The sequence below is a fragment of the Entelurus aequoreus genome, linkage group LG02 (assembly GCF_033978785.1).
Source record: "Entelurus aequoreus isolate RoL-2023_Sb linkage group LG02, RoL_Eaeq_v1.1, whole genome shotgun sequence".
In the NCBI taxonomy this organism is placed as follows: Eukaryota; Metazoa; Chordata; class Actinopteri; order Syngnathiformes; family Syngnathidae; genus Entelurus; species Entelurus aequoreus.
Window position 1 is genome coordinate 62,285,202 of NC_084732.1, and position 23,276 is coordinate 62,308,477.

The following is a 23,276-nucleotide window of genomic DNA, read 5'->3' on the forward strand; positions in this document are numbered from 1 at the left end:
TAGCAAGTAGATTATTAATAGTTTTGAGAAATTAATAAAACCGGAGATTATGCATGAAATTATGTTATCGCATACGTCAGCAGCTAAATTAGGAGCTTAAGTAACTTGTTTTTAAACGATTCTATGATAATTCTTACACCAAATATCATATTGTGTAATACATTACTACCTCAACTTACGAGCACAATCGGTTCAATGACTGAGCTTGTAACTCAAAACACACAAATCAGAGATGTCCGAATAGCAGTGAGTAGTGTCATTAAAAAAGCAAATACTTCTAGTTATGCAATCTCCCACAATCAGCATAGTGGGGGAAAAAAGTGGACACCAACAGTTAGGGGGACGGTGGAGCAATAGACCACGGACTATTAGAGCCACTCTTCCTGGGGTGTTGGGCGTATTCACAAAGATTTCTCATCCTCAACGAGGTTACCCGCAAGTGCCATCCATCCATCCATTTTCTACCGCTTGTCTCTTTGGTTGGAAAACAAAGTAATGTCAATCTATAGCTAGCTAATGCCAGCAATTAAAACCGGATGATGTTAGGCAGCTCTTACGGCGTTAACATGGCATTTGCTACGCCAGCTAGCGGCCGGAGGCTTGTAACTTAAATTTTGCTTGAAACTGAAAAAATAAAAAAAAAGCATTTTTTCCTATCTTAAAATACTCATAAGTTGAGGTACCACTGTGTATTGTTATCACAGGAGGCTGCAATAAATTCCGCAATATAGATTTTAGGCTATATTACTCATCCTTATCTTTAATGTTTTTAAAATGGAGGAGAAAGAAACACACTCAGCGCCATCTTTGCTGAAGGCAAATGTTTGGGCGCACTTCCGTTTCTTCCTGAGTAAAAAAGGAGCTGCAAAATGACAATCAGGTACGTAGTTCTGGAACACTTCAGTTGCCCGAGCCCACATTTTATGCTGTCACCTTATCAGAGCTACCAAATCCTTAAAAACCCACACTCCAACACTTCACTAAACTTCCAGTCAACAGATGAAACAGATAACAGTTTAATAGCTGACGGATTGGCAGGCAAAAAATACATTTAACCTCTTAGTTTTTTTAGAATCACTTAATAGAACTTTTTAATTCTGCAGTATTATTGTTAAATTGAGAATTGATTTGAATTTAGAATGAAGTCGAATCAAGAATCAGTTTGAATTGAGAATTGAGTTGAATCAAGAATTGGTTTGGATCAAGAATGTATTTTTAATCGAGAATCGGGTCTTATTGGGAATAAAAGTGGGTTGCAGTTGTTTTTATGATGGGAAGTATATTTTGTCTCGTTATTCAGCTGTATATGTCACTGTTGTTCAGCATGAATCTTTGCTAGCGATACCAAGAAATAGTTAATGCTGTTGAGCCTACGAGGTATTTATTCGTCTAGTTTATTAATACTATTAAAGATACTTTCTTGATGCTAACAAATATCACCAAAGACGCTATAATGTGGCCATCCGTATCGGATAAAGCAGTTGGCTTTCTTGCACAGCAACAACTAAGCTTGTTTCTGTTGTTAGTTTATTTGCACAACCAGGTTTTCATAATTATATTTAGGCATAGAAACCACAAAAGAACACAAACTAATGCGATCTCTTGTCTTTTCTTTACGTTTAGTTCTGCTATAAAACACTACTAATATAGTCAAGAATAAACTCGATAGCATCACAGAAAGTTTGTCAAACGAATCAAATGTTCAAGCAAACATTGTACAAAGTGATTGCTGCAGACAAAAGCATGGTCTGATTGTATTCCACAAGATAATGAAAGTGGTATTTTTTAGAGCCATTTTCTTCGATGCACTTTTGTTTTTTTCTAACTTTATTACTTTTATAACCCACTTCTTTCAGGACTATATGAAAGCTCTTTCCTATCTCTCTATTTGATCGATTGGAGCAGCAATACGGTATTTTCTGCTCAAAGTCTACACTCACTCTCACTTGTTTTAATGCTATGCTCAGGCTGCTTGACCATCGTGTGAATTAAGCTGCGAAGAATAAAAATGGATGAGAAGTCATCCAACCATCCTATTGTTAAATTGAGGATCGGTTTGAGTGAAGAATTGATTCTGAATTGAACCATCTCCCCAAAAATCTGAATAGAGCTAAATCTGATTTGTAAATGACACCATCAAGTGAGGTTGTTACCTCCAAAGCTACAAACATATCAATAATTCAGACTCTATGCACTGCACAGCCCTTGTGGAAAGAGATATGGAACTAACCAAAAAAGGCCTCATCCCAGCCAACAATAAGACCTTACATAAAGCAGTGCCACTAAATCCTCTTCAAACAAGCAGCACGTTTCAGAATCCATTCACCTAGTTGATCGTGTATAATAATAACCGGCTCAGTGCAGCAGAGAAAATTTATTAGGAATTCATAGTATGAATAAATAAATGTTGACATTTCTTTGAAAACAGAGCTTTTTTTTAACCTAAGGTGTAATTTCCTGAACGTTGTAGGAAAACGTCACTTTTTTTTTTTAGGTGTGGTTGAAGACTATAAGACTGGAACAATACACAGATCATTCTTCAACTTGTATTTACTTGTAGATTTTAGCCAGGGCGAGTTGGCTCCATTACCCTGGTTCTACCCAACGTCAGTGGTGACATTCTTTATTTGACTTTTCTTTTGACTTGTGGGCCAATGGACTGAATCAGTACAATTTCTGCCGTTTTTTACCTCTATATCTAATAATACACATATTGAAATATTCAAAATGTGTATTATCCTATCACAGCCAACATTATTTTATTTTTGACTAGGTTCCTAAGCCAAAGATATCTACTTTGAGTAAAAGGGCTTGAAGTATCAGGAGTGAGTTTTTAATTTAATTTAGTTTGGTTCTTTAAAGCAGAACATGACAAATGATAATAATTATAAAACAGTGGGATTTCTTCACAATGTAAGCACATAGACATGGTAAGTGTGTTTGTGTCTGCATGCATATGAAAAAAATCAATCTCAGTTCTTAACAAAAACTATTTGATTTTTAAAAAAAATTTTCATAATCACACTGCCCTGAATTGTAACAAACAGATTATTTTGTAAAAAATAAAGCATACAATTACTATGTTCACGGATTGAGAAGCCGACTGATTGATCCCAACATTCTAAACTCAAAGCACTTTCTTGGAGTCGTATAAAAGAATAATTACAGTGAGTTGACTTCTATCATGCTCAATCACTGCAACTGTCTGGCACTATCATCAGTTTTAACCCACAACACAAATTGAAAGATACCAACCAATATTTGTGTTTACCAAATCTTTCTCAAAAGAAGGAAGTGTTTTTAAATGTAAAAGTCGTGTTAAAAAAACAGTGCTGAATTCCTCAACAATACATTACAATAATTGTAAATATAAATAAACTCAATAAAATTATCAAATATACAATGGAAACATATACTGTATTAAAACTGTGCCACATAATAATTTCTCTGTGTTGTATATATTCAGTTAAAATATTAATCTCTTCTGTTTTTTTTTCTTTTAATAGATTTTTGGACTCCTTCCGTGAATTCTTTGCCTGGCTTTCACTGCAGAGAGACAGAACAGCTTGTTATGATGAACACCTTTAGGTCAACCATGACAGGGGGTTGACTTACCCTGACTACATTTCACCTGGGGTTCCTCCCAATGTCCATCTGCCTTACAACGAACCACTGGTGGATAGCGCTGTCTAAATCCTGGGTTGCACTGATAACGGATGATTGAGTTGACAGGATATTCCTCCCTTCTGTTCCCAAACATAAGGGCATTTTTCACTTCCGGTGGGGCACCACATGAGGCTGAGAACAAGAAGAGTACTAGTTGGGAATACATCAAATACTTGGAACAGATGTGAGGCTTGAGCTGGTATACCAGGGCCTTTCTTGCAGGTGAATGGTAGATGGTAGTTGCAAGGTACATCATTCCACTGGCCTGTGGCATGCCAGGTCATCACCGCACAGTCTTCTCCAGAGTGAACGTAATTATCTGGCTGGTTTGGCTTCCAGTTCTCATATTGCTAAAAAAAACCACAAAAAAAACAACCCGTGAACACTCAAGTCAAGACCAGGTAAAAGGCAGAACAAATTTGACATCTTACTGCAGTGGAACCTGTTTATGTTGACATCCCTTGTTGACATAACCAAAAGTTACAAGTGACTTTGGCCATGAGAGACATAAGAATGGGTGACAATACAGGATTTTTTAAACCTACGCCAGTTTTTTTATATGGTTTCATCCATTTTTGAATAATTTTATTTTCAGTCGTCTGTTTTTATAAGATCTGTTATACTCTTTGTTGTTTTTTTATTTGTTTGATTTTTTTCATTTGTTATAAGGAACTACGAATACAAATTAGCAGCTCTGCTATACGACGGCATGTTTACATAGATGTAAATATCGATGTTCATCAATGTACATTGTCCCTATCTTAAAAATAAAAGCATTGTTGTTATTATCATTAAAGCATTAATAGTATTGTCATAAGTATTACAAACGTAGAATGTCTAATTAAATATCAAATAAACTGTATGTCTTTAGTCAATGATAATAAAGTTTTGTGCATGCACACATTTGTGTGTCTGTTTTTACTATACTCATATAAAACAAGTTAAGAAAATATTTATGTAACATATAAAGATAGTGTGTATTAGAGATGTCCGATAATATCGGACTGCCGATATTATCGGCCGATAAATGCTTTAAAATGTAATATCGGAAATTATCGGTATCGGTTTCAAAAAGTAAAATATATGACTTTTTAAAACGCAGCTGTACGGAGTGGTACACGGACGTAGCAAGAAGTACAGAGCGCCAATAAACCTTAAAGGCACTGCCTTTGCGTGCCGGCCCAATCACACAATATTTACGGCTTTTCACACACACACAAGTGAATGCAACGCATACTTGATCAAAAGCCATACAGGTCACACTGAGGGTGTCAGTATAAACAACTTTAACACTGTTACAAATATGCGCCACACTGTGAACCCACACCAAACAAGAATGACAAACACATTTCGGGAGAACATCCGCACCGTAACACAACATAAACACAACAGAACAAATACCCAGAACCCCTTGCAGCACTAACTCTTCCGGGGCGCTACAATATACACCCCCGCTACCCCCTACCAATCCCCCCCTGAATTCAACTCCGCCCTCCCAACCCAACCCCACCCACCTCAACCTCCTCATGCTCTCTCAGGGAGAGCATGTCCCAAATTCCAAGCTGCTGTTTTGAGGCATGTTAAAAAAAATAATGCACTTTGTGACTTCAATAATAAATATGGCAGTGGCATGTTGGCATTTTTTTCCATAACTTGAGTTGATTTATTTTGGAAAACCTTGTTACATTGTTTAATGCATCCAGCGGGGCATCACAACAAAATTAGGCATAATAATGTGTTAATTCCACGACTGAATATAACGGTATCGGTTGATATCGGAATCGGTAATTAAGAGTTGGACAATATCGGAATATCGTATATCGGCAAAAAAAGCCACTATGGACATCTCTACATCCTACAAGCATGCCCGCAATTAGTGAGCATAGCTAATACCACAGTGAACCCTGTAACATCCACCCAAAACATCTGGTCTTGCTGGCTTGCATTAGCTTATAGCTAGAGATTGACATAACTTTGAAAGAAAGTGTGAAGGACAGTGCTGACAAGAAGCGGATGATTTTCATTGAATTGAAGTAAAAATCATCCAAAACATGATAGAGTGTTTACTGTAGTTGACTTGACAATGCAGTACGAATGTAGCACTGCTAGTCTGCACTACAGTGAAGCAGGAGCAGTCTAACACATGTAAAATACGTTCAAATAATATCTAAATGGCAGACATTTATCTATGAAAATATAGAGAAGCTGCTAATGGTGTGTTTGAAAGATAAGCAACTCAAAGAAGGTCCCGCAGAAGTTCACTCTTCAAGGCAAATGCTGTACAGTATTGTTACATTACTTCATAAAACTACTGTAGTTGTTTGAAGTACATTCTATTGTATTATTTTTCATACAATATTTTTGATCTAAAAATGTTTTTTTTTCTTTTTAAAAGGCATGTTACATGTTAAAATTGTGCTGTTTTGGGAGCCAAGCACCAATTGAATTGATTTAAATTAATTTCAATGGGCGACGTTGATTTGAGCTATGTCACAGAACCCATTAGGCTCATAAATTGAGGTACTTCTATATACACATTGATTACTAACAAATAATGATTGTTGTTGAAAGACATACATTGGTGTGTACGCTTGAAGCACAATTGCGCATATGCTATGTATAATGTGAATATGTTTACATAGTCATGCTGGAATAAAGTCTAATGTTGATTTATGCTGGTGTCCGTGTCTCCTCTGCTAAACAGTCATTAAGTAATAAGAAACCCCAATAAATTACAATTACTATTTGGCTTTTAGCCCTAAAATTGCTGTGGAAAGTCTGGCATAGCAAAAATGCTGACAAGCCACCCAATGTCACGGTTTCAATTATCTTGAATTAATACATTTTCTTTTATTCATTTCAACTTATTCAAAGTTGGGTCTAAGCACAAACAAGTGTCAAGTTAAATTAATTTAAAAGGAATACCTTTCCAATGAACAATGCAACATATGTGTAACATCACACATATTTAATAGTAATTAGTAGTTATTGAGAAAAAAGAAAACAAATCATAAATGAGCTCCACTTTAAAAGTGGTACAATATATCCCCGTAATATTTATTTAAGTAAAAATAGGTCTGGGTTCATGCGGATTCTAAATGGAAGTTCATGGTTGACTTTTTGCTTTAGTCCTTGAATTAAAGGTAGGTGTGCCCCAATACAAATTTTTCATTTCAGAGACGATACCGATATCGGAGAATGAGTATTGGCCGATGCAAATATTAATTTGATAAGATATCAGCACAAATCATAGTACATACTTTTGTTATTTTGTAGTGTGGAATGCTAATAAAAGGCTAGATCAAGTAAAATTAGTCAAATAACAATGGTATGTATGAAAAACACTAATCTTATGACCAACTATTGCTGTATTTAACCTGAAGTGGAGTGGTAGTTTATTTTCTGGCAACACCTAATGGTCACAATAACTAATTAAGTTAAGCTTATGAGTCGTGAAGCAGTAAATTGAATGATCCAGACACGTTTGTAAGTGCATACTTTCTAGCAGGCTTCTGCCTAGAACTGCCTAGAACCTAGGACTGTCTGCTCCACAGGTTTGAGGACCAGTCATAGACAATTTAGAGTGAAAAGCAAATTTTATTTTCACTCCTATACAAAACATTCTAACTTGGATTGTTTCCCTGGCTTCGAGACTCTCCCGAAGGACAGTGCAGCGAAGACACAACAAACTCCCTTCTTGTCTGTCATGGACACACACCTGTTGTTGTTGACTTTGGACTAGCGACTGCACAACATCAAGGAGATCAGAGACACACTGCAGGCTTACACCCCCCCCCCCCCCAATCCAACGCCCTCGACGCAAATCCCATAGGGGTGATGAAAGGATGGTCAGCGCCCGAGAGCTGTGGCCTACCACCATGACCCTGCACTCCCTTCCCTCTGTTGCTAGATATCTCAAGATGTATGTTGTAATATGTATATGTACTTTGCCATGGAGGGTTTTCCCACAGAAAGATCCTGATCCCAGGATCGAACCCAGGACCTTCGTATTGTGAGACACACACACTAACCCCTGTTCCACCGTGCTGCCCAGCGCCATCCAACTTTGTGTTTTTGTTGTTAGCTTGTCTTGCAGCTCCTACCCGTGTTTAGTTTAGTTTTTGTATCTATCTATCTATCTATCTATCTATCTCTTTATTTTTCCACGGTGCTCATTTGTTTTCCTCCTCTCTGAGCTGCCACCTTATCCTGGTAGAGTAGTTTGCGTGTCCCAATGATCCTAGGAGCTATGTTGCCTGGTGGCTTCTATGTCCCCTTGTAGGAACTCCCAAGACAAACAGGTCCTAGGTGAGGGACCGGACAAAAATAAGCTCGAAGACGTTTATGGAAAGTCAAATTCAAGGACCCAGATTTTCCTCGCCCGGATACGGGTCACAGGGGCCCCCCTTTGGAGCACCAGAGGTGGGGCTCAATGGCGAGCGCCTGGTGGCCAGGCCTGTCCCCATGGTGCCCAGCTAGGCACAGCCCGAAAAGGTAACGTGGGTCCCCCCTCAAATGGGCTCACCACTCATAGGAGGGGGCATAGAGGTCGGGTGCAGTGTGAGCTGGGCAGCAGCCGAAGGCAGGGCCCTCTGCACTCCGATTATCGGCTACAGAAGCTAGCTCTTGGGAAGTCGAACGTCACCTCGCTGGGTGGAAAAGAGCCAGAGCTGGTCCGCGAGTTGGAGAAGTTCCGGCTAGATCTAGTCAGACTCACATCGATGCACAGCAAGGGCTCTGGAACCAGTCCTCATAGGGGAGGGGCTGGACTCTCTTCCACTCTGGCGTTGAAAGCAGTCCGAGGTGACAGGCTGGGGTGGCAATTCCTGTTGCCCTTAGCTTAGAGCCTACATTTTGGAGTTTAAATAGGTAGACGAGAGGGTAGCTTCCCTCCGCATTTGGGTCGTGGGGACAGGTCCTGACTGTTGTGTGTGCTTACACACCAAACAGCAGCTCATATAGTACCCGACCTCTTTGGATTTCGTCGAGATTTCTCCCTCAGGTGATTCCCTTGTTCTGCTAGGTGACTTCAAAGCTCACATCGACAATGACAGTGAAATCTGGTGATGCTGTTACGGCTCAAGCACATGCCACCACACAGTCTGCGGTGCGCTCCTCGGTGCACTCCTCTGTGCGCGCCTTGGGACACGCCCACGAGCAATGTTCCCTCTAATTTTTCATGTGTGTGAGCAAACGCAAAAACTCCCTGAGCATTCAGTGGAGCCCATGAGAGCAACATCAGACGTGCACACTGTGGCTACACCAGCAGCACACCTGTCCCAAACCTGACTAAATAACAAGTTAAATCTCCATCCATCCATCCATTTTCTACCGCTTGTCCCTTTCGGGGTCGCGGGATGTCCTGGAGCCTATCTCAGCTGCATTTGGGCGGAAGGCGGGGTACACCCTCATCGCAGGGCTAACACAGATGGACAGACAACATTCTCTTATTATTATAACCAAATGATAGCAGTCATTTCTATTAGGTTATTTTCTAATATAAGTGTTTAAGCCCACTTACAATGACAATAACAAAAAAATATTGTTTTTCATGAACTGTGTACTTGTATTGTTTGTCTGGGTGGAAGTCCTGCTTTGGAAATAATTTGTACCCCTTTCAGACATTGCATTTAGTTCCCATTAAAACATTCACATGTTGCACAATGAGATGCAAGCAGGAGATCATGTGGACATTCCTGCAACTTCCTGTTTGTAAAAAATACATTTGTATTAGTATTTATTTAATACACTAACAGCAATTCATGATTAATATTTATAAATTAAGATTCCTAATAAATGACACTAGAATAAGCACACATTTGATTGGTAAATCATAGTGTAACAACCTGGAATTACACTTTATGTGTGGTGTTGGAGTTGTCCGACTTTTTGTGTGGCTGTAAACGCATCACTGGCTAAGTGCCATATGTGCATGTGTTGGCGCAAGTGAGAAAGAGCGAGCGGCTGCTGTTGATATAACAAAGTTGCTTTTGGTGTGGTTTGTACTGCAGAAAATTACCAGTTTTGCTAGATATAATTTTTTTTACTAATGTTTTGGTGATGTGTTTATGGCCGACAATAAAGAGTTTTGCTCAGTAAAGTGATCCTTCATAAGCCAGCGGATCCTGCGTTCTAATGCCAGAACGTAGCTACTTGTCTTGTACAGTAAGCCCTACACGTCTCTAGCTCTCCTCGCATATGTGCTTCCTTGCTCTCAGTGTTTTCCCCTCCGTGCTCATCGTCTTGTGTCGTCACCCTGCAGCTCCTCTTGGTTCCCTGGATTCGAGCTGTGTGTTTCGTTTCCCCGGATTCCCTCCTGTCTTCTTGCTGCCTTCCCAGATCTTGACCTCTCGCCTGCCCTTGCCCTTGCCCTTTCGCTTGCCCACGGACCTCCGTACCTGCCTTGCCCCTTCTGGACTTCCTCAACATGCACCTTCAACAACAACTGGTAACACTCAGCTAAACTCAACACATAGTCACACAATACATATTTGGGTTACTTGCACACATCATTCCTTTATTGGAATAAACATGCCCAAAAACTCAAACATGGGAGGAGTTCCGCGAAGCAATGGCAAACAACTTCCGGACGGCTTTGAAGCGGTTCTGGACCATCATCCGCCGCCTCAGGAGGGAGAAACATTCCAATGTCAACACCGTATATGGTATGGATGGTGTGCTGCTGACGTCAACTCAGGACGTTGTGGATCGGTGGAGGGAATACTTCGAAGACCTGCCTCAATCCCACCTACACGTCTTCCTATGAGGAAGCAGTTCCTGGGGAATCTGTGGTGGGCTCTCCTATTTCTGGGACTGAGGTTGCTGAGGTAGTTAAAAAGCTCCTCGGTGGCAGGGCCCTGTGGGTGTATGAGAGCCGCCCGGAGTACCTTAAGGCTCTGGATCCTGGGGGGCTGTCTTGATTGACAAGACTCTGCAGCATTGCTTGGACAACGGTGGCAGCGTTTCTGAACTATTGTGGAATCACACTCCTCAACCTTCCCAGTAAGGTCTAGTCAGGTGTACTGGAGAAAAGGCTACGCCTGATAGTCCAACCTCGGATTCAGGAGGAGCAGTGTGGTTTTCGTTCTGGTCGTGGAACTGTGAACCAGCTCTATACTCTCGGCAGGGTTCTTGAGGGTGCATGGGAGTTCGCCCAACCAGTCTACATGTGCTTTGTAGACTTGGAGAAGGCTTTCGACCATGTCCCTCGGGGTGTCTTGTGCTCAGATAGTATGGGGTATCGGACCGTCTGATTGTGGCGGTCCGCTCCCTGTATGATTGGTGTCAGAGCTTGTTCTGCGTTGCTGGCAGTAAGTCAGCTCCGGCAGTAAGTCGGATCTGTTTCCAGTGAGGGTTGGACTCCGGGTTGGACTCCGCCAGGGCTGCCCTTTGTCACCAATTCTTCTTTTATGGACAGATTTTCTAGGCGCAGTTGAGGGGATCCGTTTTGGTGGCTGTACAATTTGGTAGCTTTTTGCAAATAATGTGGTACTGATGGCTTCATCTGTCAACGATCTTTAGCTGTCACTGGATCGGTTCGCAGCCGAGTGTGAAGCGACTGGTATGAGAATCAGCACTTCCAAGTCCGAGTCCATGGTTCTCGCCCGGAAAAGGGTGGAGTGCCATCTCCGGTTTGGGGAGAAGTGGAGGACTTCAAGTACCTCAGAGTCTTGTTAACAATTGAGGGAAGAGTGGATCGTGAGATCAACAGGCGGATCGGTGAATCCGTCATGGTGAAGAAGTAGCTGAGCCGGAAGGCAAAGCTCTCAATTTACTGGTAGATCTACGTTCCCATCCTCACCTATGGCCATGAGCTTTGGGTTATGACCGAAAGGACAAGATCATTTGTACGAGCGGCCAAAAAGAGTTTCCGCCGTCGGGTGGCAGGGCTCTCCCTTAGAGATCGATTGAAAAGCTCTGTCATTCGGGAGGAGGTCAAAGTAAAGCCCCTGCTCCTCCACATCGAGAAGAGCCAGTAGAGGTGGTTCAGGCATCTGGTCAGGATGCACCGCAGACGCCTCCCTGGGGAGGTGTTTCGAGCACGTCCTCCCGGTAAGAGGCCACAGGGAAGACCCAGGATTCGTTGGCGAGACAATGTCTCCCGGTTGGCCTGGGAATGCTTCTGAATTCCCCGGGAGGAGCTGGATGAAGTAGCTGGGGAGAGGGAAGTTTGGGCTTCCCTACTTAGGGTGCTGCCCCTGCAACCCGACCTCGGATAAGCGGAAGAAGCTGGATGGATGGATTGCATTTGTTTTCTCCGTGCTGCACCGTCGCCTTTTGTTACCTCCTGTTTGAGTAGTGCATTTGTGAGTTTATTTTACCAGTAAAGAACTGTTTACTCACCACCACTTGACTGTGTTGCACAGCATTAAGACAAAATGTACTGTAACATCAGTCCCATATTGAAATGTGATCCTTCACCGTTATTGGTTATACAGCCTTGGTATTAGTTTCTGTTTTAGTTCCATTCAAATGTGATTAGTCATCTATGATTAGTTGTTTTATTAAATGAATAAACATTTTAAAGGGGAGTTATTATGCAAAACCAGCTTTTCTTACCTATTGGTACCTCCATCCATCCATCTATTTTCTACCGCTTGTCCCTTTCGGGGTAGCAGGGGTGCTGGAGCCTATCCCCGCAGCACTCGGGCGGAAGGCGGGGTACACCCTAGACAAGTCGCCACCTCATTGCAAGGCCAACACAGATAGACAACATATACACTCAGATTCACACACTAGGGCCTATTTAGTGTTGCCAATCAACCTATCCCCAGGTGCATGTCTTTGGAGGTGGGAGGAAACCAGAGTACCCAGAGGGAACCCACGCAGTCATGGGGAGAACATGCAAACTCCACACAGAAAGACCCCGAGCCCGGGGATCAAACTCAGGATCTTCCTATTGTGAGGCACACGCACTAACCTGTTCCACTGTGCTGCCTCCTATTGGTACCTGTTTTTGTGTATTTGGGATCTGCATAAGTCTAGAAAATTTGAAATCAAACCATAACAGCATGGCGGAGATATTCATAAAACAAGCTTGCCTTCCTTCAAAATTCTTCCAAATGAGCCATTTAGAATTTGACCTTTTTCCTTTTGGTGATCAGTTGATATCTCCATATATGGTAGAGATTTAACAGAAAATCTTTGCTTTGCATAGTCCAACGTTGTATTGAATAAGTTCCTTCTTTTCCTCTATCTTGTCGTGGGTCAGACTGTCTAGTACATGCAAATGCATCCTCCGCAGTTGCCATTTCGAAAACAAAGTAGCATATCGTTCAAACTTATATTTTTAAGTCGATTCGATATGCAAGCGCTAAAAACTACCACATGGCTGGTGGGGAGAATGCGCAGTTGAACTGGAGCCTCGTAAATAAGACCGCCCACAAAACGGTGCAGTCAGAAAGCGGCTTAAAGGGCTACTGCACTTTTTTTGGGGGGTGGTTTCCTATTGTTCAAAAGCATTATGAGAGACAAGAAGACAAAAGGTTTTTGTTGTTTTTGCTTTCTAATATATAAAAATCTGCTCTTTCTAGGCGGCTAGCAATGCAGCTAATGGGAGCAATCAATTCTACCTCTAAATCACTTTAAAAATGCATTCAAAAACTTACGTTTTGTAACGCGTATAATAACCAAACTGTAGCGACATTGTTATTGTAAAAACTGAGGACCTCTTTTTCTAACGTAGTTACACATCGGCGTGCTTCGGTTCTAGCTGTAAAAACGAACTATGGCAAGAGATAAGCTAGCTTCTACGACAACAGGAAACGCGTTTCAGTTTGTAATGCACAACACTGCGATACGACACCAATTTGTACTGACTGAAAAACATGAACAATCATATTACAGTATCTGTAAGCATTAGCCCAAATTTCATGTTTTGTTTGTACACAGCTAGCTAGACAGTGTATGCACTGTAGTTGTACTAACATGCATTATGTGCTGCGTGTATCATGATCGATATTAAAGTGACTTACTCGATGGACAGTTGTTAGTCTGGTTCAGATGGCCGGGGACGTTTCCTGTTGGTTTTGGGTAAGCAATCCATTTATGTCGAAATAGCTTGTCTCCAAGTTCCATATTCATAGTGTCAAAATCGCTTTTACCTCACTCTTCAGACTTCAACGTCTTACTTACTCTTCCTCCATGGTCGCTTCTATAAGCAGCAGTATACTTAGCTTCAAAAGAATAAGAATGTAAATCCTCTTTTGTCCAAAAATAGTCGACTTTGTTGTCTGTTACCAAGTCTGTTATGATTTGATTCTGGAAGTAGGAACACAAGTCGTTGCCAGACATCAGGTGGCTCTTATGGAAAAATAAATTATCGCACGGAATAAATCAGCTCCGGAAATGATTAAAATCATAAAAATACGGTAAATATTGAACATATTACATATTGTTATGAACGTGTCTGTTACTGCATTATATATGGACTTGCACTGTATATACAAAACATTGATGGAGGGTTTTGAAGTTGTTTTAGAGGGCTTTGAAGGCTACAATGGGGAATCCCATTAGCCGCATCTTTCAAACATGTTTTATAAAAAAGACATGTGTTCGTGTCTCTCATAATGATTGTGAACGATAGCCAAAAAAAAAAGTGTGTTCCCCTTTAAAGACAGTCTGTAAAACATTATCTATGCAAAATGTTTACCAAAGAATCACCATTGCAATTGTGCAATCTACTAAGAAAAGTCTCAATCAATCAATCAATGCATGCTATGTAGACCACAAGGAAGTGTTTTAAATGTAGAAAAACAATCATAATATGACCCTTTTAGTAGGATATGAATTTAATTCATTTACTAGCTCTGATAAATTAGCAAAACAGATAATCATCACTCACCAGCGGAGTACCATCAGTCCAGCGGAAGTCATTTTCCACTGTTTTGTCATTTAGCCCGATCCATTGGTAGTCCTGTGCATTTGCTGATGGAGGGGGGGAAAGCAGTTGCTCAGTCTGATCTTGCTTTAACACAATACTTTTACAGACCAAAGTAGGCCACTTACAGTTGACAAAGTGTTGCTCCTCTGGTGTTATGATGCTGACCAGATGTGCATTCAGGTCCCGGCAGTGTTGCTCCGCATCCAACCATGTCTTCCTATCAGTGGAGTGCAGGTAGCAATTACCCTGAAACTTAATCCAATCTTCACCACACAGCTGCTCATCTGCAGCCGCAAAACCATGAAGAGATAATATGACATTGGTTAAGTAACTCAATCAAAAATACAAAACACATCCTAAGTAGCTACATTTCAATTGCAGTTTTTCCCAAAATAAAAGCGGTAGTTCTAACATTTCGACAAAGTACATTTGCGACTTGTAGGTGTTTCTATTAAAAAGTGTTTGGCGTCATAAGCCGTAAGTCTCGTATAATGTTGTGTCGCGAGACTCCACTTTTAGGAAGATGGACGCTTTGCGATTCCATGGTTTTGGAGCTGTGAATACAATTGCAGCCACTGCTGTTGCCGTGATTGTTAATAGAAGACGAAGGCAGCAGGTGATCGCTCACAGGGAATGTCCTTCCATATGCCAGCGGCCACCAATTGGGGTTTTTGGTTGTGAACAAGGAACGAATTGTGGATTCAAGTGCTCCTTTGACATTGTTCGGGAATGTGGATCCTTCCGAGCCTGCGGGTCAGCCTCTATTGCTGCAAAAGACCTGTGAGACAGCCCAGTGCCGCCTCTCTTCTCCCAGTTGACCGATCAGAAGCAAGATCAAGATAACCCCTTTTCCCTAGTTGTCCTGCATCGGAGCCCCGCCGCTTTGGGGATTAGGTATTCTGTAAATGCGAAAAAAGTGTTTCCATCATGCTTTTGCAACACACTTTAATATGGAAACATCTGAAAAACCACCTCTAGAAAGCATTAAAATATTTTAGCGATATTTGAGAGGTTTTTTTTAAATATGGACGTTTCTGTTAAGATTGTATATATCTGCGCTCTTACTCTGTGTGTTTATTGTAGAGGTTGGATGTTGTAGCGCATGTTCTCCACTTGGGGCGCTCTGGTGCTGTGTAGTGTTTAACACCGCAGCAGTTGTGTGTTCAACAGAAGAAGAAAATAAAGTATCCTCGGAGAGAGGACGTTGATGATCGAACTCGAATAAAGTGTTGTTCATGTGCACGCATAAAGAACTCCAATAAGCTCAAACACCTTAACAGGTTATGGGCCCAGGAACCCCAGTGATTCCAGCCACCTCAAGCAAACAAGGCAAGGTAACGTTGAGTCGACGCACGGACAGAGAAGCCAAGAAAGTTTGCAGGTGTGGACTTGAGCTAACAGAGGAGAACTGCTTGACCAAGGATAAAGGTAATGCAAACGTGAAGTATTACACGGAGCATAAAGTAGCGTGTACCCTCGAAGAAGAAGTAACCGCAAAGTATTACACGGAGCATAAAAGGGACTTTAGCCAAAGTAGCGTGTACTCTCGAAGAAGAAGTAACCGCGGTAAAGTTTGAGCTAATTAGCATAGCTCAGTGCTAAATTGCTAAACGTTCACAAGACAGGATAGAAATATCCAGAAGAAGTACACCAGCAGCACTCAAAGTAGAAGTGAAGATGGAGATCTGACATGTTTCAAATGTGGATTAAAAGGACACAGAGCAAGAAATTGTATCCGAAAAGTGTGGTGCAACTTTTGTAAGAGCAACACACACCAAGAAACCATATGCAAAAAGAAAGATAAACGAGACAACGTCAGAAAGGTTACTGATGAACAATCCGGTGATTACCTCTTCAAAGCAGCACAAGAAGAAAGTGAGTCAGCACCCAAAATAAAGATGAAAGGCATTATGGTGGATGCAGGAGCGACATCCCACATTGTAAATGATGTAAATAACTTTACAAGCTTTGACAACACTTTTCAACCAGAGACTCATTCAGTGGAACTAGCTGATGGGACAAGATGCAGTGGAATGGCCCAAGGAAGAGGAACAGCGACGATACATCTAGTGGACAGCGATGGACGACAGCACAGGGCACAACTACGAAATGCTCTGTACATGCCGTCATATCCCCACAACATCTTTTCAGTGGCGAGAGCAGCCGACGGAGGAGCAACCATAACTTTCAAGAAAGGAAAGAGCCACATGATCACTAAAGATGGTAACAGATTTAAAATAAACGAACATGAGAAGTTATATCATCTACCAACTGTTGATGCGAATGAAGATCAGTGTAAAGTTTGTCATGACGTACAAACATGGCATGAGATTCTAGGGCACTGCAACTATGAGGATATAATCAAACTCCAAACTGTGGTCAAAGGTATGGTAATTAAGGGAAATGTTGTTAAGCCAGATCAGATGTGTGAAATATGTCCAAAAGGCAAGTTTACCCAAACGAGAAATAGGGAGCTAGATGCTAAAGCAAATAAACCCCTGGAGTTAATCCATACAGACCTAGCAGGCCCAATGAAAACTGAGAGCATAGAAGGACACAAATACGCACAATGTTTCACAGATGACTATTCAGGTGCTGTATTAGTATATTTCCTTAAGTCAAAAAGTGATGCAGTTGCTGCAACATAAAAGTTCTGATGTAGCACCCTATGGAGATGTGAAGTGTATACGTTCAGACAACGGCACTGAGTTTACAAACAGAGAGTTCCAAATGTTACTAACAAAGAACAAAATAAGACATGAGACGTCAGCGCCTTATTCGCCACACCAAAATGGCACAGCAGAGAGAGGATGGCGAACACTGTTTGACATGGCTAGATGCTTACTGATAGAAAGCAAACTACCAAACTATTTGTGGAACTATGCCATTCAAACAGCAGCTCATGTTAGAAACAGGTGTTACAATAGACGGACAAAGAAAACAGCATATGAGTTACTTACAGGAAAAGTACCAAATGTGTCACAAATGCAAAAGTTTGGGTCTACATGTTTTGGTTACAAACAAGAAAAAGGAAAACTAGACTCCAAAAGTGAGCAGGGCATTTTCATAGGTTATGATAAAAACAGCACAGCCTTCCTTGTATATTATCCAGAAATGGAAAAGGTCCAAAAGATCAGATTGGTGAGATTCGCAACCAAAACAAGTGTAGAAAGAAAGACACAAACTTTGGAGCCATACGCAGGACATGACATTGAAAACAGAGACAATGCAGTCTGTGACAGTGACCAGAAGGATGAGGACAGAGTTCAACCTGAAAACAAAACTGAGGATTTAAATGAGCAGGAAGATGTGGAACAGTCAGCGGCAAATGCCGAAACAGAAATCAGAAAGAATCCATTCAGGATAAAACAAAAGCCAGCTTATCTACAAGATTTTGAGACTGATGATTCATCGGACAGATTACAAACATGTGTTGATTTCTGTTATCGAGCAGTTTGTGACATTCCAGAAACTTATCAGGAAGCCGTGTTATCATCCAAGTCAATGCACTGGAAAAACGCCATGGATGAGGAGATGAACTCACTAGTGGAAAATGACACATTCCAGTTGACTGACTTACCACCAAGTAAGCGAGCTTTAAAAGCGAAGTGGGTTTATGCACTCAAAACTGACACAGATGGATCTGATAAATATAAGGCGAGATTTGTTGCTAAAGGATACGACCAGAAAGCAGGAACTGATTACGAAGAGACGTTTTCACCGACAGCTGACATGTTAAGTGTAAGGATTCTCATGCAGAAGGCGGCACAGGAGGACCTAATCTTACATCAGATGGACGTGAAGACCGCGTATCTGCACGCACCCATCGACTGTGAAATCTATTTAGAACAACCACAAGGATACGAGAAAAACTCTAAAACTGGTGAAAAACTGGTATGTAAACTGAACAAATCATTGTATGGACTCAAACAGTCGGGCAGAAACTGGAATACAGTGTTACACACCCATTTATGGGAAAATGACTTTGTGCAAAATGAAGCAGATCATTGTGTGTATACAAGAGAAAAATATGGTCAAAAGGTAATACTTATTATTTGGGTAGATGACCTTATTTTAGCTGCTTCAAGTGAAAAATCAATGCAGGATGTAAAAAGAATGTTAACTCAGAGATTCAAAATGAAGGATTTGGGAATCCTACAACATTTCTTAGGAATAGACTTTGAACAAACAAATGGACTAGTCAAAATGTCACAAGAGAGATATATGAAAAAGGTTTTACAAAGGTTTGATATGGAAAATTGTAAACCAAGAGAAACTCCTTGTGAACCAAAACTTGATTATGCAGAAAATGCTGAAAAGTTGAAACAACCAAGACAGTACAGAGAAGCAGTGGGAAGTTTAATTTACTTATCCACATGCACTCGACCTGACATAAGCTTTGTTGTGAGTAAACTATCTCAACACTTTAATGAACCTACTATGGAACATTGGAATACAGTGAAACATGTATTCAGATACCTAAAAGGTACATCAGAACAAGGACTTAACTTCAAGAAGAATGTAACTGAAAGACTCGGTCTGACAGTTTACTGTGATGCAAGTTGGGCATCAAATGAAACAGACAGACGGAGCACATCAGGCTATTGTGCAACTTTATGTGAAGGCAGTTCATTCATTTCATGGAAGACAAGAAAACAACCAACAGTAGCTCTTTCTACCTGTGAAGCAGAGTACATTTCGTTAGCTTCAGCTATACAGGAGTGTCTTTACATTGAACAGCTACTAAAAGGACTTGATAACTATCAATATGTTACAACAAAAGTGTACGAAGATAACCAAGGTACGATTGCACTCACTAAAAATCTTGTTAACAGACAAAGATGCAAACACATTGACGTGAAATACCACTTCATAAGAGACATTGTTGCTACTAGAAGGGTATTACTGGAATATTGCCCTACAGAAAAAATGGTTGCTGATATCCTGACAAAACCAGCTACTAAACATAAGTTGAAATGTTTGTTTACAGAATATGTTTGGCATTTTGGGATAAAGACTAGAAGGAGGAATCCTAACAAAACAGGATGATGAAAAATGTTCTTAAGATATTGTTTACAAATTGGTTTAACACAGTGAGCAAATAGCGAGTGGGGGTGTTAAGATTGTATATATCTGCGTTCTTACTCTGTGTTTATTGTAGAGGTTGGATGTTGTAGCGCATGTTCTTCACTTGGGGCGCTCTGGTGCTGTGTAGTGTTTAACACCGCAGCAGTTGTGTGTTCAACAGAAGAAGAAAATAAAGTATCCTCGGAGAGAGGACGTTGATGATCGAACTCGAATAAAGTGTCGTTCATGTGCATGCATAAAGAACTCCAATAAGCTCAAACACCTTAACAGTTTCCATTACCAGTTTCTTATTGCGATATTTAGGTATTGCGCTTTTTTAGGGGTAATGGAAATGTAGCTACTGACAGTAATCCTGGTCTGGGACTGAAATTCAGATTGAAAGGCCTTTCATTAGAATCTTTACAGACAAGGTAAGATTACAACTTTAAAAACGTTTATTTTCAGAGCGTTGATTGCAACTGAACGATTTAGGTTGTCTTAGAAAATGTTTCACCTCTCATCCAACTTCCAAGCAGGCTTTATTAGTTCATGCTCATAGACTAGACAGGGCAGCTTTAGTCTGAGGGGATGGTAGTGGATATTTATCCTGAAAGCCAACTCGAGATTAGAGGATAAATGCAATTGATTGAATGCAGTGAATGAGATAATTTACAGACTTAAATTTTTACAAGTGCTACTTATAAAAATTGCAAGGCTGCTATTTCATCAGGAGGACATACGCGCAATATGCTGAAACATTTGAACACACAGCATGCAGTAACTGTAGATGAATGTTACGTTTTTGAATTGCTCCGATGTCATCCCAGCAGTAAATACAACAGGTACGAACAAACAGTGGTTTTAATGTTAGCGCTATTATTTGTTAAATTTAAATGAATGCCTTTTCATTTAGATGAGAATTGTGGGAGACAGATTGTGACTGGTTCCGAGGCTGACAGTATTGGTTCCAGTTCCCGTCTAGACGAATGTCACCGAGCAGCGACTAAGTTTGTGATCACAGGCTTGCAGCCATTAGCCACAGTAGACATTCCTTCGCTAGGTCAATGTTCAATTTTAGTCAGGGAAAAGTTGCTCATTTTCCTTCCAGATTTTCACTAAGTCATTTCCATAATACAGGTCAAACTAAAAAAAATGTTATATCGTGTTAAAGGCCATTCATGTCAGCAATTCAACTTCAAATGGGAAACTAATACCTGATATTAGTTATTTTCATACAAATTGAGATATGCTAAGTCTTTATTTATTATACTTTTGATGATCATAGCTTACAGTTTTTGAAACCCCTCATTTTCTGACATTTTTAAAATTCAAGGTTTTTAAAGGCTGTAAAACATAACCATCAAAATAAAGGCCTGGCATATCTTACTTTGCATGTAATGAGTTAATATAAATGTTATATTCTTGTGTAATTTCCACATATGATTTATTTTGTTAAATTATACAGAAGAATATTTATTTCTTATATTTATTTTCAAAAAAGTATTATTTTATTTCTATTTCATGTATGCGCCTCTTAAGACTTCACTGTTGGCTTTTTAAGGTCATAGCTCTAAACTAAACAAACTTTTTGTTCTCTTTTTTTTCAAATAAGAATTAATAAGAGACCGATAAAGAATCAAATCGTTAAAAAGAATCAAAAGTGGTATCGGAACTGGAAACATCTTATCAATTCCCATCCAAACTGACAAGTACATATTCAAAATGCATGCATCCTCATCAGACGTCCATGAAGCTTCAGTCAGCCTCTCCGACTACGGGAGTGAGGCAGGGTACACCCTAAACTAGTCAGCAGTCAGGGCATCAAAAGACTTTTAAAATACATTCAAACTCACATCCACACCATTGAGCAATTTAGAGTCTCCATTTTTTTAACTATGGAAGGAAGCTAGAGTACAGAAGAAAAAACAATTTCAGCTCTCCACATAAACAAGCCAAATGTCTTCTCGTCAAAAGTTTGATGGTTAGACAAGATCAAGCTATTGGTAAAAGGACATGAAGTATGCTTGGAGGAGTCAAGGTGACGCTTTCAAAACTAAGAACCCCCTGTCCTCAACCATTTTGAATATCAATGGACTATCTTTAAAATCCTGGTATTTGCCAAAAGGTCTGTCAAGAAAAGTGGTCAAATAGTACAAAAAGTACCTGGTCAAGGAGAAACTTGCATTTAGCCAAATGTTAGTGAGGTTGTAAATACAGTATATATTTCAACATGTATGTATAATTTGACCATGTGTACAGTATAGAAAATGTCAATTTTTCACATATGTAATCATCTTCATCGTGTAACCATTCCACACTGAAAGGCCAAAGACTGGTAGGGCATTCATGCCAATGCTAAATGTATGTTATTGCAATCATTGTTGGTCTCACTATATCTGACAAGCCCGTAGCGAATTAACCCCAGAGTTATATATATACATATATATATGCATTCACAACAAAAATATAGCATAAGTTATATGCTCAATGGAAATAGGTTTCCAAGCTAATAACTGCTTAAATTGTTCAGCAGTGAAATGTTGGGCAGCAGATACAGGACCAAGTAAATAGGTGATTTGTTAAGCTGCAAAATAAAATCTCTTTCATTGATAAGCATCTTCAGCATCAACAACTTGCACAGAACAGTATTGAATTAAAGTCCATTATTTTATGTCTGTTCATCTACAGTTCACTCAATGTGTTTCAGTTGTTTTTGAGAGGCAGGTGTTAGTGTCTACTAGCCAAAGCTGAACTCATACCAATTTCACAGTGCTCCCCTCCGTAGCTCGGCAGGCATAAGCATTTGTAAGAGTCAGCACTCTCCACACAGGTGGCTCCATTGGCACAAGGATTGGAGTGGCAGACATCTAACTCTGCAAAACAGGGTATGAGCAACACTACTGCTTTTAGTATAGCATGGTTAGTAACGGTGAAATGGTTAGTCTGTATGACAAGTGGGTTGATGATTATTGGCGGGACCCATAGCGTTAGTAAATTTGTGATCCATATTAGACCAGAACATTAGGACCACTCCTAATATTTGATCTATTTGAATTTACCAAATACAAAAGATGTACAAATATTCAAGAGTGTGTTATAATGTCTGGTTTGTTTAATTGCCATTAAAGCATATATGCTGCCCCATTCTTAGCATGCACACAGCAAAGCAAAGCTGAAGGACAAGTGCATCGGGGTTCTGAATGGGGATCGTTGAAATAAACACACATGATAGATATCTCACAAACCCAATGTCAAACACAGACAAACAGGACACAGTGAAGACGAAAGAAACACAATGCACAACATTAAAAAGAAGAAAATGTTGTCTTACCTTGGCAAACAGCAAACCCATTTTCAGCTGTGCACAAGGAAGCACCACAGGGGTTTCGTTTACACGGATTTGGGTCACCTGAAAAAGTTAGTGACTTTGTGAAAATTACTTACGGTTTTCACTTATGTAATTACCTTTGCAGTACTACCTTCAAGCATTAGTTTTCTCAATTTTGTTTGGTCTTGAATTGTGTAATATCAAGATTTCATGTTTTTTTTTTTTTAATAGCTGTTAAGCATGCAGTAGTGCCATGCATCGACACCAAGGGTATCGGATCGCTACAAGCCTGATGAGGTCCAAATATTTTAGTGCTCACTCTGTATTTTTATT

General features: G+C 40.3%; 1 protein-coding gene across 1 annotated transcript in view; it reads right to left on the reverse strand.

Moving 5' to 3' along the window:
• LOC133642263 (aggrecan core protein-like) overlaps nucleotides 1–23,276 on the reverse strand; it is a 65,833-nt gene that overhangs the window by 3,428 nt on the left and 39,129 nt on the right. Inside the window, exons 14-19 of the mRNA XM_062036363.1 lie at nucleotides 22,947–23,024; nucleotides 22,375–22,488; nucleotides 14,674–14,832; nucleotides 14,510–14,592; nucleotides 3,872–4,016; nucleotides 3,616–3,798 (exon numbers count right to left, since the gene is read on the reverse strand). Coding sequence (XP_061892347.1) covers nucleotides 3,616–3,798; nucleotides 3,872–4,016; nucleotides 14,510–14,592; nucleotides 14,674–14,832; nucleotides 22,375–22,488; nucleotides 22,947–23,024 — 762 coding nt within the window. The remainder of the gene's footprint in view (nucleotides 1–3,615; nucleotides 3,799–3,871; nucleotides 4,017–14,509; nucleotides 14,593–14,673; nucleotides 14,833–22,374; nucleotides 22,489–22,946; nucleotides 23,025–23,276) is intronic.